Here is a 22,273-nt window from a genome sequence, read left to right as displayed (position 1 = left end):
CCACTTACAGTCATCAAGGTTGCCAACTCGTAACATCTATTTTGCCAATTATTATTAGTTTCTTTTTTTTTTCTTTAAATTGCTGAAAATCAAAATTACTGATATTCCAGAATATATATTATTTTTCTCGGGGGGGGGGGGGTTCACGTGATATGATGATATAATGGTAATGTAAGGTGAACTTGTACACAAAAATCTGTGCAGTATGCACATATAAAAAATGTTAGAACTTAACACATGAAATTCCTATTTTTCTGATGTCAATTGCATTCATTGTCATGAATAGGAAACTCGTTGCGGTCTGCCACTTAAGGTAATAGTTATATTTTTCGTACTTGTCATTACGACATGCCAGTGTATATACAGGGTGTCCATAAAATCTGGAAGCAATGAGGAGAACTGATGAACAACGGTGCTTCACATGAAGTTTTAAACACAACATTGTTCAATGTTGAACACGTACATTAAATGGTTTTGCCTTCCAACTGTAATTACATTATTGGCCCCTGAAAAAAAAACGGTATTTTGGAATCTCGCATTCAACAGATGAATGTTTCTTTTCAATGTGTACTATTTGATGTTATTCGAACGGACAAAAACGAATGGTGGAAGTGGCCGCAGTTTTCTTTGAAATCGGGTTTCAATCAGCTCAGTCTTCCCCAGAAACAAATTTGCACACTATATTCTTCTTGATTACTTATTTTCTCGACTCGTTGATGTTATGATTAAAGCAACAATGTACATTTTGTACTGATAACATGATACCAGTGTTAATTTGAAATCCATGGTTTGCAACACTACAGCACAGATTCTGCTCTCACAAGCGCCTTACGTCTCACCTGGCATGTGCTGCCCTCTGTTCGAGATTCCTCGAACTAAGAGCATACGTGCGCGTTGGCAGGGCAACCGAATGCCGAGCGGGAAAGGAGAGCTGAATGCAAGGCACGTGCTCATCGTTAAAACGTCGCCCGTTGCCAAGGTAACTCCAAATAGTACACACGCGCGCGTTCAGAGGTTCGTGCTGTCGTTTTTGAAATACGACGATTCAATTCAAACCTTTTTTCTACCCCCTCCTTTTCTCCCAGGGATTGGAGGGACTGAATATGAGTGTGACGTTAGATCGTGGGGAGGAGGGGGTCGTCCCCTTGGAAAATGACATCATCCACTTGAAATCAGGGAAGAAAAAGAAAAGTGATTATTTTTTTTGTACTGGGTATAGTACAACAACCTCAATCCCTACTACTCCTAATAGAATCGTCCTCCGCACCCCGCCGAAACTCGACCCTAGGTCCGCCCCACACAAAGACTTGGTTAAATTTTGGAGGGCAATTATAATATAGTATAAACTAGGAGGAACGATAGTAATCTGGGTTGAAAAAAAAAACATTGTTACTCGAGTGTGGACAGAAACTGACAATCTAACTGGTTAACCACAATACCGATGCACACAATGAGTTTATGCAACTGCTGTAATTATATGGTTGTTCACAGTACTGTAATAAGATGTAAGACACGTGTCGAAACAGCGCCAGAAGAATACACGCAGAAACTAATGCATTAATTGAGGTAAAATAATGGGAGCCTCAAACCAAATGCCTCGATCTATCAGAAACTGAATATGTTCTAAAATGCATCTGATTTTTAAGAAATAATATATTCGTCATTACTCATCCCGCTAAAATGTATCAAATATTTTAATAAGTTACTTCCAACCAAAAATACGTTTTTCGAATTATTCAAATACAATTAGTCCATTCTGATGTTTAGAAAATTGTTTCATATTTGTAATCCATTTAATAATGTCATGTAATGCGTTAAATAAGAATACAGCGTAATTCCAAAATTAAAGTGGTGCACGTGAGCGACTTGGTGCATATAATATGCCAGCGCCAAAGCTTTACTTTAAGAAATACCACTACATGCGCGCAATCAATATAGAAAACCTTACATATATAACAATCATTACAAATTAAAATACCAATAACAGTTGGCAACTCTGTTCTTACCACTCTAACAGCGATTCGACTGGCAATGTTTTACAGGGTTGCCAACTACAGCCGCGGCAGAACCTTCTAGAACTTACTTGGTTGATATCCACAAACATCTATCCATCTCTCGTAGTTCAGGGAAGTTCAAGACGTCATTTTATGAAATTTTCTACATGAAATGATTAAGGGAGACTTCACATCGAAGTGACAAGTGGTGTGTAGCCTGGCCTCCGAGTGGTGTGGCACTTGACGTTTCACACCAGAGTGAAGCGACACGTTGCAAACGTCCGTAGCTATTTGGGTGTCACTTTTCACCACGGCGTACCTCGCATCACATGGTTCTGTCTGTTGCGCATGCGCAACAAAAGCTTTCTCGAGGCTGGATGTGATTACTCACAGCGTGTAATGAAGTGTCACCACATTGGCGTGAAGTTTGTGATGAAGTGTCGCTTGCCACTTTGGAGTGAAGTTTGTGGTGAAGTGTCACTTGTCACTTCGATGTGAAATCGCCCTGAGGTAAAAAAACAACTTACTTGGCATTCTTCGGGAAATAAGACACCGAGTAGTCGCAGGACGTCTGGTAGGTGACAGGTCGGTGGGCAGGAGACGTGTGGGACCCATAGCCGTCAGGGTTCAGCTGTGGAGAAAACGCGAAAACGCCATGAATCATACATTCTATGTGCCTAAATAATATTTTCGCTACTGAACAAGACACACTATATAGAAACTGGTAGACCTACAAACTACTTTAAGGGTCCGATAGTTCCTTTGGAAACCTCGTTACTTTCTAACTTCATGATCTTGTACAACGAGAATCAATTTCGAATAATATGACAATTTTCAACAACTCAATTGTTTTTTGTAAAAGAACCTTCTGGGTTGTAACTACAGTCCAGCAGAATTAACTTGAGAAAAATGGCCGCTCTGAGAGTGATGCAACTGCGCTCGAATTGGCTAGAGCGGGGGACTTCCCGCTGTAACGGGCCAACGGAAACTCTACTCTAGAGTCCCCCGCTCTAGCCAATTCGAGCGCAGTTGCATCACTTTCAGAGCGGCCATTTCTCTCAAGTTAATTCTGCTGGACTGTACAGTATTTGTATTTTTTTTCTTATTTGGTTCTCGAGTGGCCAAATGATTAGCGCTCTAGACTTCGGTGAAAGCGGTCCCGGTTCGACTACCGAATCTCTAAAATATACACGTTGATCAAGCATCGTGAGAAGAACTGGGGAGTTACAGTAAAACCTCGTTAATCCGAACCCCGATAAGCCGGACTTAGCTTAATCCGGACAGGAAAAAAGCAGAATGCAAGGTTTTAAATGTCTAGTGTGTTTAGGTCTATGCCCTTTAAATACACCATAATAATTTTGATGCTATAAACGGAGTTCTAGTGCACTTTCTACTGTTGTTTTTAGGTTATTTCAGTTAATCCAGACTTTCGTTAAACCGGTCAACTTATCCCCCCATTAGTCCGGATTAACGAGGTTTTACTGTACTTTGAAAGAAAAAGTAGCTAGCTTCAGTCTCGAAAGTCAGAATATAGCGACGATGGGACTCGATACACTGATCGCGCGACACCTAATGAAAAGCCTCTTACAGTCACCGACAATAAGAATGGGACACGTAGATCCTGAAATACAGCCTTCCATTCAATGCGTTATGTGTCTTACCTAACTCTAGGGCGATGGAAGAGCTTCCTATTGAAAAGTTGCTCTTGAAGTTGTCTCATTGCAGGATCTACGTGTCCCATTCTTATTTGTCGGTGACTGTACATACGATATTCAAACAAACAAACAAACAAACAAACAAAAATCGAGACTCGCAAATAAAAACCTTTGTCCATTCCGGGACCTGAACCTGGGATATACGATGGTGAGATCGTGCGTCCAGCACTAGTTTGCTGCAATGACTATATATTATATATATATAATATATACTTTGTTAATCCTGAAGTGTCCATGGCTGTACGAAATTGTATCCTATATGTTTAATATTAGCAATATAGTACAAAATTATGCAAAAATGTCTCTCGTGGTACAAGAATATGAGGTTGTCAATACAAAAAATACAAATTAGCGAGGCCTCCTTCCAATGTGAACTGAGCAAAACTACAATCTACGGATTGTCTACGTAAGTGGTATTCAACCAGGATTACGCTGTCAACCAAAGATACCTAAAGGGTGTACATAAAAGGGCCAGAAGATATTTTGGTTATTTTTCATTATTTAAAATAAATTACTTTTGAGTACATAATTTATTTTAAAATGTTGAGGCAGAGAAGTTTATTCTTTGTATTTTGAGGTGACAAAAGATACCACTGCTCTGGCGAAATACTACGACATAAACAGTTACCGATGTTACCAGTACAAAGATGGTACAGTCACCAGCAATAAAAATCGTACATCTAAATCCTGAAATATTCGCTTATGTGTGTCGCCTAACTCTACGGCGATATCCGAAGTTCCTATTTAAGTTCGTTCATCGCCGTAGAGTTAGGCAACGCACATAACACCATACAGGAAAACTAATATTTCAGGATGAAGGTTTCCTATTTTATTGCGGATAAGTGTACAAATGAGGATACTACGAACAGAACAATTGAATACCACTAGTCTACATGAATACTAATGAATTATTATTAAAAATACAGTACACTTCACAGACAAAATCAACGCTGGAGTGTCTGTGCCTCTTCATAAGCCAAAACCAAGTTACGTCGAACAACAAATTTACAGGAAGTAACAAAAAAAAAAAAGGTAAAAACTATGAAAACTGCAAGAAAATGCAGCTTATAAAAATAAACTATTTATTGCAAAAACTATTGTGCTGAAAATTCTATGCGGCTTCCTATTGTTGCCATGTTTACTGCTAAGTGGCACTATTTCTTGTCATTCGCCCGGCTAGTCTCTTTAAAGCAACGATACCCAATAAAGGCATGATGGCATGAAACCGAGAAGGTTTATTCTAGTACAGTTCCCGCCATTGAGTGGTTTTTGCCTGGTGTTGCCAAACATGAATTCCGTGCAAACATGGGAACTGATCCAGTCCTGAAAAAGGGCAATCAAATATCAATGAGATATTCAAGCCCTTATAAAGAGCACACTTTTCCTCTCGCCATTTGAAATACCTGCTCCCTATGCGTCTATTGCATTCCCAAGTGTTCAAATTCATCTCGCAAATGAAATGGTCAGCTCTGGCTGGCAGAGGGCAAAGCACGTGGTGTCCCCACATCTCCTGTTAGTGGACGGAAGCACTCACGTGACTGTTGGCAAGGTCTGCTAATAGACGACGAAACTACTACTAGTGGCGGTAACTGTATCACTATAAACCTTCTATTCTATAGACTGAGGAACAAAGAAAGTTATTGATTGGTGGACTGGGCATGGCTTGTTTAAAATGGCGAATCAGAGATGTCGCTTCTTCGCTCATGTCGTTGATCGCACGTTACAAGTCATGGACCAAACAATACTAAACCGTCAGCAGGTCAATACAGAATAGAAACATTTGAACATCTTTCCCTTTCATTAGTGGATTGTTGAAATGTATATTGTACATAGTTATTGATATAAAATTTACTGAAGCACCATCAGGATTGTACGAACACACTGACTATTTCATATGGGCCTATCATTGAAGAATATAGAACGTGTTTTAGAAATATAATTCTTCAACTGAAAGAGACAGTAAAATTACAATGGTATAAATACGTATATCTTCTACTTATGTACAAAATATATAGTCAATAATTTGTGAGAGATGTAAATACCGAATAGTTATATTTATTTATACAAAACAATTCCAGATATGAAACATTCATGCAATCATCGTGCTTAGAATAAATTAATCGTTATTTACATGAAAATAATTTAAATGTATGTAATGAAATTAAAGTCTGCATAATTCAGTACCAGAATCTTGGAGCAAAACAGCTTCGAAGCGAAAGAATTTTTAATGCGGTGTAGCCATGCGATGCAAGCTATTAAAAAACAGCGTGTTTTGACAAATAAGCCAAATAGATTTCGTAAAATTTAATATAACACTGACATATTTTCAGACAAATTTTACCAAAAGATGTCAAAAGCACATATTAAAGACATGTATGTTCTCCCAGAATAAAATTCCTGTTGTCTGCGCACACAAACACCTAAACACACAAAATAAGGCAACAATAAGATTGTAGTTACCGGAAGTTTGTTACCTGCACAATAAGTGGACTGCGTCCATTCACAACACGTTCGAAACGTGACTAAGCAGTGTAACTTGAATGTAAACTATTCTGCTACCTCTGGACACACAACTATACCTGTATGTGTAAGTGTGTTGTTCTATGAACACCAACATGTACACCGTGAAAGCTTGACTGAAGAAATTAAGGTATAAGATCCTCAATTTCGGCTGCCTACATAGTTAACGACCTAATATATATATATATTTATGGTACATTCAATTGAAATTTATAATTATTATGTATATACATATAATAATATTCTCTATGCATAATAAAATATTCAACTTTCAATTTGAGTGTTTATTTATGTCAATACTGTACTACATTGAACAGTATTGACGAGAGAAATTCCGATGATCAAAGTCCGTCAACTTTTGTTGCCATCTAATGCCCGTAAAAGTGACCACGGCCGTTTTTATGGCGAAGAGTGAGAGTTTCGCACCAGGCATGCATTTATTTCAATATCGTCGGAATGGGTACTGCTACTGAAAAAAAAAAAAAACAACAATAGTGTAGTATGAATTTCTCCCCATGTTGCAAGTGGAACCGGTGTTTCCATACGGACAAAGAACTTTCAACTTCAAGTCACGGCTAATCAAATGGAAATGTCGACTTTTCCCCAACACAAACAAAATCTTCAACCTGTCCTCTTTCCGTTCATGTGTTTTCCTACACCATCGGAAGTTTGACGTTCCCAAGAGAGAAAAAGTAAAATAATACTTCGTTGCTAAGTTTTCTCCCCCTTCTACAACCATCCAGCACACAGACCTCTCCTTTCCCCAGATCACCGCGGGGAAAGGTAGATGGGGAGGAGAAGTTTGGGTTCCTCGAGTCTGGCTGGACATGGAAACTGTTCATCGCGCCCTTAAAGTATTAACTGGCATTACGTTGTTAACTTAATTATGTATTTTTTATGAACCGGGTATTAAAAATATATATATGGTGCTCTCAGCTGCAATTTATATACAAACAGACGCGTTCCAGTTTTATAAATAGCAACTCCACAGCCTCTGAACCATGACCTTCGTTCATTGATCTGTGAAGAAGAAAATGAAAACCCAGAAGAGACGAAATGAACGAGACATGCAGGACGTTGGAAAGATGAAACGAGGAAACACATCAATGCAATGCAATGCCTCTCGTGTAATGCTTGGGTACACGTCCAATGTGCACATGAGGAAAGCATCTTGTACTTGTGAAGATTGCAAGAACATGCTAAACTGTAGGCTAGTGCCTTGCCACTGCATTTAGGTTGTCTGTGGCATTTACTATATTTTTTCGAGTAATCTATAAGCTAACACATTACCTGTCCGGTACTGTACGACGATTTTTGCTTTTCATCAAATGTTATTATTTTTTGTTTGCAATCTTATCTGTACTTTCGTTTCCATTTTCCCGCAATGATTCCTTGTTCTTAATAAAGAATATCTTGAAGTACCATATTCTTGTTTTCAACTTATATTCCGCCTTCTCATTTTCTAATTATTGCCAATAATCTTAGAGCGTCCGGTACTGTAAGACTTTCCCCTAGTGTTTATGTCTGTGACTGAGTCAGGGAGCGTTCGACCAATGGACCCCTTCCTCATGAAAAGAAAGATAAAAGCTTTCTAAGCTCAAATAGGTATTTTTATATGATATTTAGGTGTAGTAAATATGACTGCACCCCTTCAGGAAATATTTCCCTCTTTCTCTGCCTCGCCATCAATTTTTCGGCCAGTTGACCCAATGTACTCCCACGACAATTACGTTGATTTTTTTTAAAAAAATCGAGAAATTTCTATGTTTTACGTAATATAAAATTGGTTCCAGCAAATACACAAATAACGGAGATATTGATCCCACGGCATGGTCCGCGTAAGCGCATGCAAAAGATCACACCATCAAACTTAACACTCCAAAAAGAAATTTAAAAAAAAGTCGAAAATTGCTATCAGCCCCTAACTCTCACAACCTAACGACGAGAAATTATAAACACCAATAATTATAACACCTAACGATATTTTCGCTTCTATTTTGGTTTTACAAGTGTTCAGTCGTTCGTGTTTGATTTGCTTTATTTTATAATACGTTAATGAAACGGTTGGCAACGTCCCGGCTGCTGCTGTTGTGGAATGTCATGCTGGGTGCTATATTCACTAGCTCGAAACCTTCGGGCTGTTTTGCTTTACGCTAAGGTAACAGACGTACTTACTTCACAATAACACCTTTCCGCGAGCTTAAAATAACGGAAAACGTTAAAAAAAAAACATGTAAAATTTTTAACTTTCTCGATGGGGTACAGAAGGTCAAGTGTATCAGTTATCACATTCGTAAATTTCAGCTGTTGGTTAAAACTTTTTGTTGCACGTTCTGTACACGTAGAGCATAAATACCGACATATTGAGTGCAACCAAATCTAACCTGCTCAAAACGTAAAACACTACCAACATTCAATCTAACTGGGCTAAATTGCTCACCTAAAAGTCTTTAGCAATCGAAAGCCGAGTGTCTGGATTCAAGTCAACTGTACACACAAGCAAGTTAATCGGCACGAAACTACAGCTTTACGGAATCTTCGATTCAATGACCCTTGTCGGAAAACGAATCCAGGAAGATTCATCTAAAGATTATAATTACAACTCGTATCGTTACCTCCTGGATGAAATTTACAACAAATAGGGTACAATACATGGTGAGATTGCAAACCCACTTCGATATTGTGGGCGGAATTGAAAAAAAACACTAAAAAAATCCGTTTACGAAGCAGTAACGACAAACAGAACGGATAATGATACATAGCACGAACTGGACACATGGCAGCCTTTCTATTGAATAAACTACTATAACTCTACTAGCCTTACCTTTCGAACAGACAACTGTACCATACTGATAATAGTTTCATCCCTATCCGATGAAGAAGCACGCGTTAGGAGATCTATCACATCAAATTTAGTTAACGACAATGTTGGCTTCATACTGTAAATCACCCAAACGCAACGTACGTTCTATGCACCCCCGCGTTCTCAGCAACACTGCATGGTGTGTGCTCGTAAGAAGAGATGGCGCAACATGTACAAGTACGGTGCAGTCATGACTCATGATAGTGAAACGAAGGAAACTATTAACTATTGTACTTTTTAATTTCAGACGTATTTAGATAGAAATAAGGACCATATCAGTATCGTAAATACCAGTGATTCGAATAAACTATTCATGAATATATTTTATATTGTATGGAATCTCTCACTACAATTAAGCAAATAGTTTTCTTCATACACAAGAGAAAGTCTAGATTGAAAGAAGAAAGAGAGATGTCTTTTGAGTATTCTGTTCAAAAATATAACATTCATTCCTATTTCTTGTCTCTCTCTCTCTTCTGTGTGTGTGTGTTTAAATGGTTCTGATCTCACTTTAAACTGTATGTCCAGTCAAGATTATCCTTTCTATTCACAAAATGACCTTAAAAAACAAAAACCCAAACTCTATCTGTGTGTGTGCGTGTGTCCAATCTCTCCCTCTCAATCATTCTCTCTCTGTGTTCTGTATTTCTTTCTGTTCCTCTCTCTCTCCCCCCTCTATTATATACAGACAAGAAGAAAACAGCTCTTTCTCACAACCCGTCTTTCTCTTTCTAGAAAGAAGAACGGAGAAATGTGTGTGTGTGTCAATATCCTGAATGTAATCAGAAATTAATCGCTAATTTAAAAACTCAGTTCCGGTCCTTCAATACTGTTTCGTTTTGGGGGAAAATATGGGTGATATTCCAATGGCAGCATAATCCCCTCGCAGACCCACCAATAAAATAACACATTCGCTTTATAAGCAAGAGATCATTGATTGGATTCTCGGTTGGGGCACTTCTCAGTACCTTAGATCCTACTATACTCTATTACGGCCTCCCCGATGGCGTAGTGGTAACGTCGCTGCCATGTAGTCAAGGGGTCTCGGGCTCGATATCTGGTGGAGGCACATAGTGGTTTGGATCCTACTTTAAACTGTAGGTCCAGTCCTAATTAGACTATCTGTGCATAAAACAAAAATCAATCAATACTGTAGATCAAGTACGGATTACTCATGTAGATCAAGTACGGATTACTCAATCTTTGCAGAGACTGCACTTTTCAAGCGCTTCAAAAAAAAAATCTTTTTTTTTCGTTCAGAAAATTCAAAATAAATTCATTTATATTTTTTGTTATTGTATACATGCTCTACCCAGGGTTCGAACACATAACAATAGTCACTCCACCAGGGAAGTTGGTTCATAATGAATGTTTCTGGAATATTCAAATTAGATACTTAATTGTGATGTTTTTTCCTCTTAATGTCCGTTCATTTCATTGTTGTTATGATTTATCTAAGCTCGCTCATTGTTGCCATGAAGCAAATCGCCACGTGAAATATTAGAAAACAACAGATTGAGAGAACGGGACAACAAAGTGGAAGGATGACTCTCTGAGCTTTGTTGTAGGGAACCGTCTCAGCATTGTCTGAAGCTACTGACGAAAACCATGTACGTATACACCTCAGTGAGAATAATAGCCTCAGGGTTTAGACACGCGACTTTTCGAATGAAAAACGAAATAGTTGTTGATTTATACATCGCTAAACTCACTCGTAGATTACATCGCGAAAGACGGTAAACACTTGTTTATGACGCTATTGGATTATTAGTGATGAACCTATTGTGTAACTATGTGTGTATATAGCGGTTTGCGGTTGATGATGATGGCGAAAAATATTTTCAAAAACAGGATGGTAGATATGATGGAATTGATCGAAGTCTCAGAGTATATGGTGGAGTAGTCTGATTGTAGATCATGTTGTGATGCACAGAGAAGGGTGATAATGACAACAGAAGACTGTATTAGTTTTGTGATTTTGTAAAAGTTCATTTTAGCACACGACTTATTTGTCCCTCGTATGTTCATTTTGCCACCGTGAATGTTCTTGACAACGCTTTGGTATGTTCAGAATAGATATACTTTCAAAATTATGTGAAAATTCTTAACTTACCCCTTAACGGAAAAATTTTGGCAAATTTTACGAAGGAAAAGTTATGAAAAAAACACTTCTTCAGGTTTTTTTTATGCAATTAAAACACATAAATGAGAAAAAGTCTTCCAATTTACCGAAAAAATGTAAAACAATTTACAAACCACAAAAAAAATATTACGGAAAAATAATTAACACATTAGGAAATGAAAAATAAATTAATAGTGGGCTGCAGATGTATTCACACCGAAGTGAGAAGCGATACTTGCCAGTGTGTAAGGAACCAATCAGAACCAACGTTTCGCAACGTAGCGGCATGACAGACCACACAATCCAGCATTTAATGGATTTAATCGTCAATGACACGCGATACGTGTTGCTTCGGTGTGAAATGTTACTACCCCCCTCTCCCTCCCAAAATGCGCGAGTATCAAGAGAGTTAATCATTCCTATATTTAATTATCCCTTTGTGTGTTGAATTTGTTTTTTAGTTGCTTTTTTTTTTATCTGGGCCAAATTACCTCCGAAATACGCATCTGACTGGAACTTCTCGTGGGTGTATTTGGTATTTTCGTTTTTCTTTATGCGTCACTTTTCTTCCACTTCTGGCTAATCGCGACGTTCATAATGATTGGTAACGAAATGAAATTGATTATGGATCACAAAGGAACACTCGTGCCCAAGTCGGGACTCAAACTCGGAAACTTCGGTGGTGGCGACCGTCGAAGTGACATATCGTGTGTGTATGTTTGTGCTTAATACCTTAGGGGTCAGACAGACATTCGAGGGGAACACATTTGTAAAGAAAGGTCAGATACTTAGGCTACATTTCAGACCTTCAGAGCGAGTCAAATCATTTTCGTTCCGGCAGGCCATTATCACCGTTTACATCTCATTAGCAGCGTAATGGTCCCGCGAGAACAGCCTTCCATTCGCGAGTCCCCGATTGGCTTATTCAACGTCTGTTTATTTGCAGGCCGTTGGTTTGCGTTCGCAAGAATCTATAATTACCTCAACTGCTGTGGCTAAGGTTTCGCAAGACCTCGCGAAGGAGATACAATTTCTCACGAGATGTGCATTCATTTCAATATTGTCACAATGTGTGCAAGTGTTGGTCACGGAAGAATCTTGGAAAAGCAATTTCTTACTGACTAGCTGGTTGGCCTTGGTTAACCTGTATTAAACATGAAGCAATTGTGAAATATGTCTTCCCGTTATGGACAAGATGTGAAGCAAACTTCAGCAACACGCTGCAGAATTTTGTTAAATCTCATACATGCCCAAGACACCATATAACTGAGCTTTGTCTAGCAAATTTGGAGCTAGTAAGGGCCAAGTTAATATCAGAGTATATTCGAACACTGCTCATGTTCACCCAATACACCCACCCACAAACTAAAATTTAAAATTTGTTTAAGTACATCACATAAACATTAAATAACAATTGATAACAATGCAGATAGAAAATGGAAAGCGCGGATATATTGTTCCTCAGGAACAAGCACCCTTTACACAGACAAACCTACCACGAAACGACATGTATTAGAGAGGGATTTATTTACCAAGGACGAACGAAAAGCAACCTGAATCTACTAAACGTTAAAGATACACAGGAGGTAAAGTTGCCTACATTACAAAACGAACAATAATATCAATGCAGGTAGGCAGTGGTTTTAAGCAAATACTTCGCTGTCACCAACTCGACGTTCCATTGATACAAAAGTATAAGACAATCATTAAGAATTAATCTCAATCCTAAAACGCAATTACGACTCTTCCGTAATTATAATTATCCACTTATTTTCGACCTCATCTTCACTCGAACCTATGACTATCATGTTTCCTGGACAATGATTTAAACTTTCATTTTACATAACTAGGACAAGCCTTAACCTATGACTATCATGTTTCCTAGACAAAGATTTAAACTTTCAATTTACATAACTAGGACAAACCCTAACCTATGGCTATCATGTTTCCTAGACAAAGATTTAAACTTTCATTTTACATAACTAGGACAAGCCCTAACTAATACTATCATGTTTCCTGGACAAGGATTTAAACTTTCATTTTACATAACTAGGACAAGCCCTAACCTATGACTATCATGTTTTCTAGACAAAGATTTAAACATTCATTTTACATAACTAGGACAAGCCTTAACCTATGACTATCATGTTTGCTAGACAAAGATTTAAACTTTCATTTTACATAACTAGGACAAACCCTAACCTATGGCTATCATGTTTCCTAGACAAAGATTTAAACTTTAATTTTACATAACTAGGACAAGCCTTAACCTATGACTATCATGTTTCCTGGACAATGATTTAAACTTTCATTTTACATAACTAGGACAAGCCTTAACCTATGACTATCATGTTTGCTAGACAAAGATTTAAACTTTCATTTTACATAACTAGGACAAACCCTAACCTATGGCTATCATGTTTCCTAGACAAAGTTTTAAACTTTCATTTTATATAACTAGGACAAGCCCTAACTAATACTATCATGTTTCCTGGACAAGGATTTAAACTTTCATTTTACAAAACTAGGACAAGCCCTAACCTATGACTATCATGTTTGCTAGACAAAGATTTAAACTTTCATTTTACATAACTAGGACAAACCCTAACCTATGGCTATCATGTTTCCTAGACAAAGATTTAAACTTTCATTTTACATAACTAGGACAAACCCTAACCTATGACTATCATGTTTCCTGGACAATGATTTAAACTTTCATTTTACATAACTAGGACAAGCCTTAACCTATGACTATCATGTTTCCTGGACAATGATTTAAACTTTCATTTTACATAACTAGGACAAGCCTTAACCTATGGCTATCATGTTTCCTAGACAAAGATTTAAACTTTCATTTTATATAACTAGGACAAGCCCTAACTAATACTATCATGTTTCCTGGACAAGGATTTAAACTTTCATTTTACATAACTAGGACAAGCCCTAACCTATGACTATCATGTTTGCTAGACAAAGATTTAAACTTTCATTTTACATAACTAGGACAAACCCTAACCTATGGCTATCATGTTTCCTAGACAAAGATTTAAACTTTCATTTTACATAACTAGGACAAACCCTAACCTATGACTATCATGTTTCCTGGACAATGATTTAAACTTTCATTTTACATAACTAGGACAAGCCTTAACCTATGACTATCATGTTTCCTAGACAAAGATTTAAACTTTCAATTTACATAACTAGGACAAACCCTAACCTATGGCTATCATGTTTCCTAGACAAAGATTTAAACTTTCATTTTACATAACTAGGACAAGCCCTAACTAATACTATCATGTTTCCTGGACAAGGATTTAAACTTTCATTTTACATAACTAGGACAAGCCCTAACCTATGACTATCATGTTTTCTAGACAAAGATTTAAACATTCATTTTACATAACTAGGACAAGCCCTAACTAATACTATCATGTTTCCTGGACAAGGATTTAAACTTTCATTTTACATAACTAGGACAAGCCCTAACCTATGACTATCATGTTTTCTAGACAAAGATTTAAACATTCATTTTACATAACTAGGACAAGCCCTAACTAATACTATCATGTTTCCTGGACAAGGATTTAAACTTTCATTTTACATAACTAGGACAAGCCTTAACCTATGACTGTCATGTTTTCTAGACAAAGATTTAAACATTCATTGTACATAACTAGGACAAGCCCTAACTAATACTATCATGTTTCCTGGACAAGGATTTAAACTTTCATTTTATATAACTAGGACAAGCCCTAACCTATGACTATCATGTTTTCTAGACAAAGATTTAAACATTCATTTTACATAACTAGGACAAGCCCTAACTAATACTATCATGTTTCCTGGACAAGGATTTAAACTTTCATTTTACATAACTAGGACAAGCCCTAACCTATGACTATCATGTTTTCTAGACAAAGATTTAAACATTCATTTTACATAACTAGGACAAGCCTTAACCTATGACTATCATCTGTGTCTTAGACAAAGATTTATACTTTCATATACATAACTAGGACAAGCCCAAACCTATGACTATCATGTATACTGGACAAGGATTTAAACTTTCATTTTACATAACTAGGACAAGCCCTAACCTATGACTATCATGTTTTCTGGACAAAGATTTAAACTTTTATTTTACATAACTCTAAGCTATGACTATCATGTTTCCTAGACAAAGATTTAAACTTTCATTTTACATAACTAGGAAAAGCCCTAACCAATAACTATCATGTTTCCTGGACAAGGATTTAAACTTTCATTTTACATAACTAGGACAAGCCCTAACCTATGACTATCATGTTTTCTAGACAAAGATTTAAACATTCATTTTACATAACTAGGACAAGCCTTAACCTATGACTATCATCTGTGTCTTAGACAAAGATTTATACTTTCATATACATAACTAGGACAAGCCCAAACCTATGACTATCATGTATCTTAGACAAAGATTTATATTTTCATTTACATACCTAGGAGAAGCCATAATCTTTGACTATCATGTTTCCTAGACAAAGATTTGAACTTTCATTTTACATAACTAGGACAAGCCCTAACCTATGACTATCATGTCTCCTAGACAAGGATTTAAACTTTCATTTTACATAACTAGGACAAGCCCTAACCTATGACTATCATGTTTTCTAGACAAAGATTTAAACATTCATTTTACATAACTAGGACAAGCCCTAACTAATACTATCATGTTTCCTGGACAAGGATTTAAACTTTCATTTTACATAACTAGGACAAGCCTTAACCTATGACTGTCATGTTTTCTAGACAAAGATTTAAACATTCATTGTACATAACTAGGACAAGCCCTAACTAATACTATCATGTTTCCTGGACAAGGATTTAAACTTTCATTTTATATAACTAGGACAAGCCCTAACCTATGACTATCATGTTTTCTAGACAAAGATTTAAACATTCATTTTACATAACTAGGACAAGCCCTAACTAATACTATCATGTTTCCTGGACAAGGATTTAAACTTTCATTTTACATAACTAGGACAAGCCCTAACCTATGACTATCATGTTTTCTAGACAAAGATTTAAACATTCATTTTACATAACTAGGACAAGCCTTAACCTATGACTATCATCTGTGTCTTAGACAAAGATTTATACTTTCATATACATAACTAGGACAAGCCCAAACCTATGACTATCATGTATACTGGACAAGGATTTAAACTTTCATTTTACATAACTAGGACAAGCCCTAACCTATGACTATCATGTTTTCTGGACAAAGATTTAAACTTTTATTTTACATAACTCTAAGCTATGACTATCATGTTTCCTAGACAAAGATTTAAACTTTCATTTTACATAACTAGGAAAAGCCCTAACCAATAACTATCATGTTTCCTGGACAAGGATTTAAACTTTCATTTTACATAACTAGGACAAGCCCTAACCTATGACTATCATGTTTTCTAGACAAAGATTTAAACATTCATTTTACATAACTAGGACAAGCCTTAACCTATGACTATCATCTGTGTCTTAGACAAAGATTTATACTTTCATATACATAACTAGGACAAGCCCAAACCTATGACTATCATGTATCTTAGACAAAGATTTATATTTTCATTTACATACCTAGGAGAAGCCATAATCTTTGACTATCATGTTTCCTAGACAAAGATTTGAACTTTCATTTTACATAACTAGGACAAGCCCTAACCTATGACTATCATGTCTCCTAGACAAGGATTTAAACTTTCATTTTACATAACTAGGACAAGCCCTAACCTATGACTATCATGTTTCCTAGACAAAGATTTAAACTTTCATTTTACATAACTAGGACAAGCCTTAACCTATGACTATTATGTTTCCTAGACAAAGATTTAAACTTTCATTTTACATAACTATGACAAGCCGACGATGAAATAAATAGCGATAAGATGAAAGTGATGGATTGAACACACACAAGCCCCACAGGCTGTGGGTTCAGACGTCAAGCATGACACTATTTCTAGCCAAATTACTATGCAGTTTGATATTACCTGGTTACGTTTCACTACAATATTCTACAAGCTTTGGCATTACAGTAAGATAAAAGTTTACAATTCTACATAAACTACGGGGTGTTCCAAATACACCTACTTTACTGAATAAGGTGATTACAAGAAACCTATATCAGTGGATTCCCTGAATGCAAACAAATGTACTAGACGAAAATGTGGCAGCATATCATTGCGGACGCACTATGGAAACTTGCGTCTTGCAGGACAGAATATGCTTCTTATTCCTTACGTAGTCTCTGACTAGTTAATATTACATTATGAGTGATATTCTGGACAAAAATGGAGTCTAGCAGCACAAGAAAGGGTTTTCTAGACAGAGAATACGATTGTGGCTACTTACTCATACACTGTCAAAAAATGGAGTTGATGTGACACGAACAGTGGTTCACAGTGATTCTCGGAGGCCCAGAGCACATTTTAGTCAACGTTTAATCTCAGTGACGTTAAAATAACGCATAATTGGTTGTATCAACGCCAGTTTAACACCACTAAGGGTAAACGTTGATCAAAATATGATGTGGATCTTCTAGGATCACCGTTAGCGTCGCTTCAACACTTTACTTTTTACAGCATACTCATACCAAACTTGACACTACGAGAAGGGGACAGATAAAGCAAGGGAAAAACGCAACCAACCTAAGTCAACGAGGCCTACGGTTTGAACTTGCCGTTTATACTGGAACAACTGAGAAGTCACTGGGAGTCAGTCAGCCTACTACATATGTTCAGTATCCAGACAAAAATAGTGTTTCTATATTTACGTGTATTAGGCTTATTTACTGATCTTGGTTTGACACAAGCACTGTTGGTTGATTTCTTAATAATGTTCTTTGCCACACACGTTCACAATAGACCAGTAACTTTAGTTTTGACCTATATACAGGGTGACTGGTAATTAGATGTATTCCCTGAAAGGGGTTAAAGTAGAGACAATTTGCAATAAATTTGACCATATGATACCCCGTCCGAAAATTAATAGTTTTCGAGATAATCGAGTTTCAATTGTTTTTGAAAAAAATGACAATTTTCCACATAAAAAGTTGAATTGAGAAAAAACTGCTCATTGTATGGAACTTATTTCAGCGTTTGCTGATAGCTAACAAATAAGTGGTTAGTTGAAAAAAAAGTTTTTCCCAAATAACAATCACATGTAAGTAACGGGTGGGTCTAAACTTACAAGTGATGATAAAAAATTGCACTCTTAGTTTACTTGGCAACGTATTAATAAAAAAAATGGTATGACACGAAGCGTACAAATTACGTAAATTACTTCCTTGATTCATCAGCTATCCAACAAGGTACAAATGTTGCTGACATTCACATTTGTGTACAAGAAATAACACTTGATTCATCTTCATGTGAATGGAATCAATGAACAATACAATTAAATAACATTACACGTCTTGCTCAAAGTGGGCACCTCCGTTACGAATGCAGGCACGCAGGTTTTTACGGGTCATTTGGTCTCGTAACTCGTGATGTGATGGTGGCCTTGACGTGTTGACCAGGTGTTAAGATCCTCTCCCTGAGCTCTTCTTGCGAGTTTACCGGTGTCTTGTCATGTGACTCCAAATGTAAAAGTAGCAAGGCGTCAAATCGGGGGATCGAGCCGACCAGGGAAACGGTCCGCCTCGGCCAATCCATTTCTTTGGGTAATTTTCATCCAGCCACTGTCGCACGCCCAGGCAGAAGTATGGATGGGCGTAATCAACAATCATTTCATCGAGCCATTTTTCCTGCGACAAATCTTAAATGGCATCACTTATGAACATTTTTTGCGGAACGGGATGGCAATGTTGTTGGAGGATGTGCCTCTAGCTACAAGACGTGACATGATTTACCAGCATAATGACTGCCCAGCTCGATCCCCCGATCGATTTGACGCCTTGCGACTTTTACATTTGGAGCCACATGACAAGATACCAGTAAACTCGCAAGAAGAGCTCAGGGAGAGGATCTTAACACCTGGTCAACACGTCAAAGCTACCATCACATCACGAGTTACGAGACCAAATGACCCGTAAAAACCTGCGTGCCTGCATTCGTAACGGAGGTGCCCACTTTGAGCAAGACGTGTAATGTTATTTAATTGTATTGTTCATTGATTCCATTCACATGAAGATGAATCAAGTGTTATTTCTTGTACACAAATGTGAATGTCAGCAACATTTGTACCTTGTTGGATAGCTGATGAATCAAGGAAGTAATTTACGTAATTTGTACGCTTCGTGTCATACCATTTTTTTTATTAATACGTTGCCAAGTAAACTAAGAGTGCAATTTTTTATCATCACTTGTAAGTTTAGACCCACCCGTTACTTACATGTGATTGTTATTTGGGAAAAACTTTTTTTTCAACTAACCACTTATTTGTTAGCTATCAGCAAACGCTGAATTAAGTTCCATACAATGAGCAGTTTTTTCTCAATTCAACTTTTTATGTGGAAAATTGTCATTTTTTTCAAAAACAATTGAAACTCGATTATCTCGAAAACTATTAATTTTCGGACGGGGTATCATATGGTCAAATTTATTGCAAATTGTCTCTACTTTAACCCCTTTCAGGGAATACATCTAATTACCAGTCACCCTGTATATATAAGTAGCCTAAAGCTAATTTGCGATGTGAAAGTAGTCACCGGCAATAAAAATGGGACACCTAGATCCTGAAAGACTCGCTTCCCTCCAAGACGCAATGTGTGTTGCCTAATTCTGAGGCGATAAGTGAACTTTAATAGCAAATTTTCAATGGCAATTTCTATCACCGCCGTAGAGTTAGGCAACACACATAACGCCGTGGAGGAAAGCGAGTATTTTAGGATTTATGTGTCCCATTTTTATTGGCGGTGACTGTACATGCCATAAGGAGGGTTTCCTGAAATTTTCTCTCACCCGCTTGCTTCCTAATTGGTGTGCGACAGGAAACAAGAACTTTAGAAATAACTCAGCTTCTGACTGTTCGATCCCGCTGTACGAGGACTAAAAATGCTTAGGACAATCCCTCCAAAACTATTCGAACCATCCAAATTCATTAAGTTTATATAATTATTATTATTTTGTGGCGTTGCAATAAATTAAAATTATAGCATGATGGCTTCAATCGCTTAATTAACTAAAATGGAAACACTTTCTTGCCTGTAGAACTGATAAAAAAAAAGTGAAGAGTTGAGCTGACTGACTCCTCCCATGATCTGAAATTCCAAGTGTTACTGCATGGGTTTCACTGTTTATACACCACTGTAGCACCAGTCACGCCATTCGATGCATGACGTCACACAAAAACAAAACAACGACAGTGCGGAAACACCAAGTCTATCAACCCCAACCTACTCAAAATGAATACATAGCAAACGTACCACGAGTCATAACTCTCTTAACATGCACAGCGCACACATTTTTTTCTTACCTCTCTAGTTAAGTAGATTAAGCTAGTCAAGTGTGAATCCCCTAGTATTTACGCATCTTCCTTTTTTTTATTCTAGTGACGTCATCGGTTTGGTAGTCGAATGAAATTACTACAATCAACTGGATTTAATTCAAATATCACACAGTAAAGGTGAGGATTATCCTGCAGTTACGTGCGAAAAGTGAAACCCATGTCTAAACACAACGCATCTTACTAATCGCACACCTATATTCTACGCGTCGCGAAAACAACTTTAAGAACACCAAACCTGAATTGCCTAACCTACTCACGTAGCATTATTACGATTGGAATTTTAATAACAATACATCCAGATAGGTTAGATATAAGGTGTCAATTTCGTAAGACACTCCTCTGTCAACGTCTCTCCCTGGAGACTGTGATGTTGCAGGAGGCTAACGAAGCTCTGGTACGTACCAGGGTTTCCACGTGTCCCGTACTTTAACTTGGGATGGACTTGACAAGGAGCTTATTCCAGTGTTGCCACAGAATGGAATTTTCCCCCATTGCAGGGAAATTCGAACAGAATTTTAAGCGAGAAGCGAAATTAGATTTAAAAAAATACCAAAATTTGAGGGAAATTTGAAGAAATTATACTCAATATTAGTACAGATTATACCGGTATTATGTTCAACTTTCATATTCATAATTTTTGTTGCAATTTATTTCAGTCCTTTGGGTATTTATACCCAAAGCTTATATAAGCTTATGTGTATATTTCTATTTTGCTTATTTTTACGTCACTTTCCTACATCTTACGTTACTTGCGACAGTGATGAAATTATGATAAGGGTGATGCAACAAACACAATTCATGCCTAACCAGAGTGTAAAACCTGAGACATCTGGCCTGGCAGCGAGGAGGCTGGCTATAATCACGTATGTGATTAATTTGATTAGCATTTTTCATAACATATATGAACATAGGTCAATGAAGCTGCTTCTATCACTTATAATTATTGTTATTTCTTTAGACGGAGAGAATAATTGGGTGAGAAAGGGAAATTAGAGCTTGCAATGGTAAATTTTGACCCTTCGAAAGGGAAATTAGACCTTTAGAAGGTTGCAACACTGGATATTTACATAGCGTAAATAGCGATGATGGTCCATACTTTTGATTGTTTAGTTTTTGTGCTAATCAGGATTGGAACTACAGTTTAAAGTGGGAACCGAGCCTGAATTGGGTTTCGAACTCGAGACCCCTGAACACAAGGCGTCAACGAGACATCGGAGAGACCATAGGCGTAATTTGGGACCTAACTTGGAGGGGGGAAGCAAAATAAAAAAAGTTTTCTATGCCATACAAATAGCGTGGAGGACTGTTTTGCTAAATCTGTTGTTATTCATGTGAAATCATAAAAATTACACATAACTTTGTTTCTCATCTGCCAGAAGGTTAACAAAAGTACGATTAACTTGTAAATGGCAATAAACCTCTTTGCTCCCGCCACGATACGCCTATGAGAGAGGCTCTTCATAAGTCTAATTGAAAGCAATCCATGAGACAGGTTGGATGGATCAAGTTTGGTGCCCTTTGTCGATTGGCTTGCAGGACTGCGACCCACTAGAAAACAACTGGA

At 37.2% G+C, this 22,273-nt stretch overlaps 1 protein-coding gene across 8 annotated transcripts in view; it reads right to left on the bottom strand.

The window, feature by feature from the left end:
* The window catches only part of OtopLa (proton channel otopetrin-like a), a 317,850-nt gene that overhangs the window by 159,477 nt on the left and 136,100 nt on the right, over positions 1-22,273 (bottom strand). For 7 of the 8 annotated variants that reach the window (XM_083119032.1, XM_083119038.1, XM_083119035.1 and 4 more), the window contains exon 3: positions 2,522-2,625. In XM_083119032.1, coding sequence (XP_082975158.1) covers positions 2,522-2,625 — 104 coding nt within the window. Of the gene's footprint in view, positions 1-2,521; positions 2,626-9,053; positions 9,237-22,273 lie in introns of those variants that run through there. The other variant, XM_083119036.1, reaches the window with a different exon arrangement.

Source organism: Lepisma saccharinum, chromosome 3 (assembly GCF_977018435.1).
Source record: "Lepisma saccharinum chromosome 3, izLepSacc3.1, whole genome shotgun sequence".
Classification (NCBI taxonomy): Eukaryota; Metazoa; Arthropoda; class Insecta; order Zygentoma; family Lepismatidae; genus Lepisma; species Lepisma saccharinum.
Note: the sequence above shows the minus strand (reverse complement) of the source record. Positions and strands in the feature narration are given on the sequence as shown.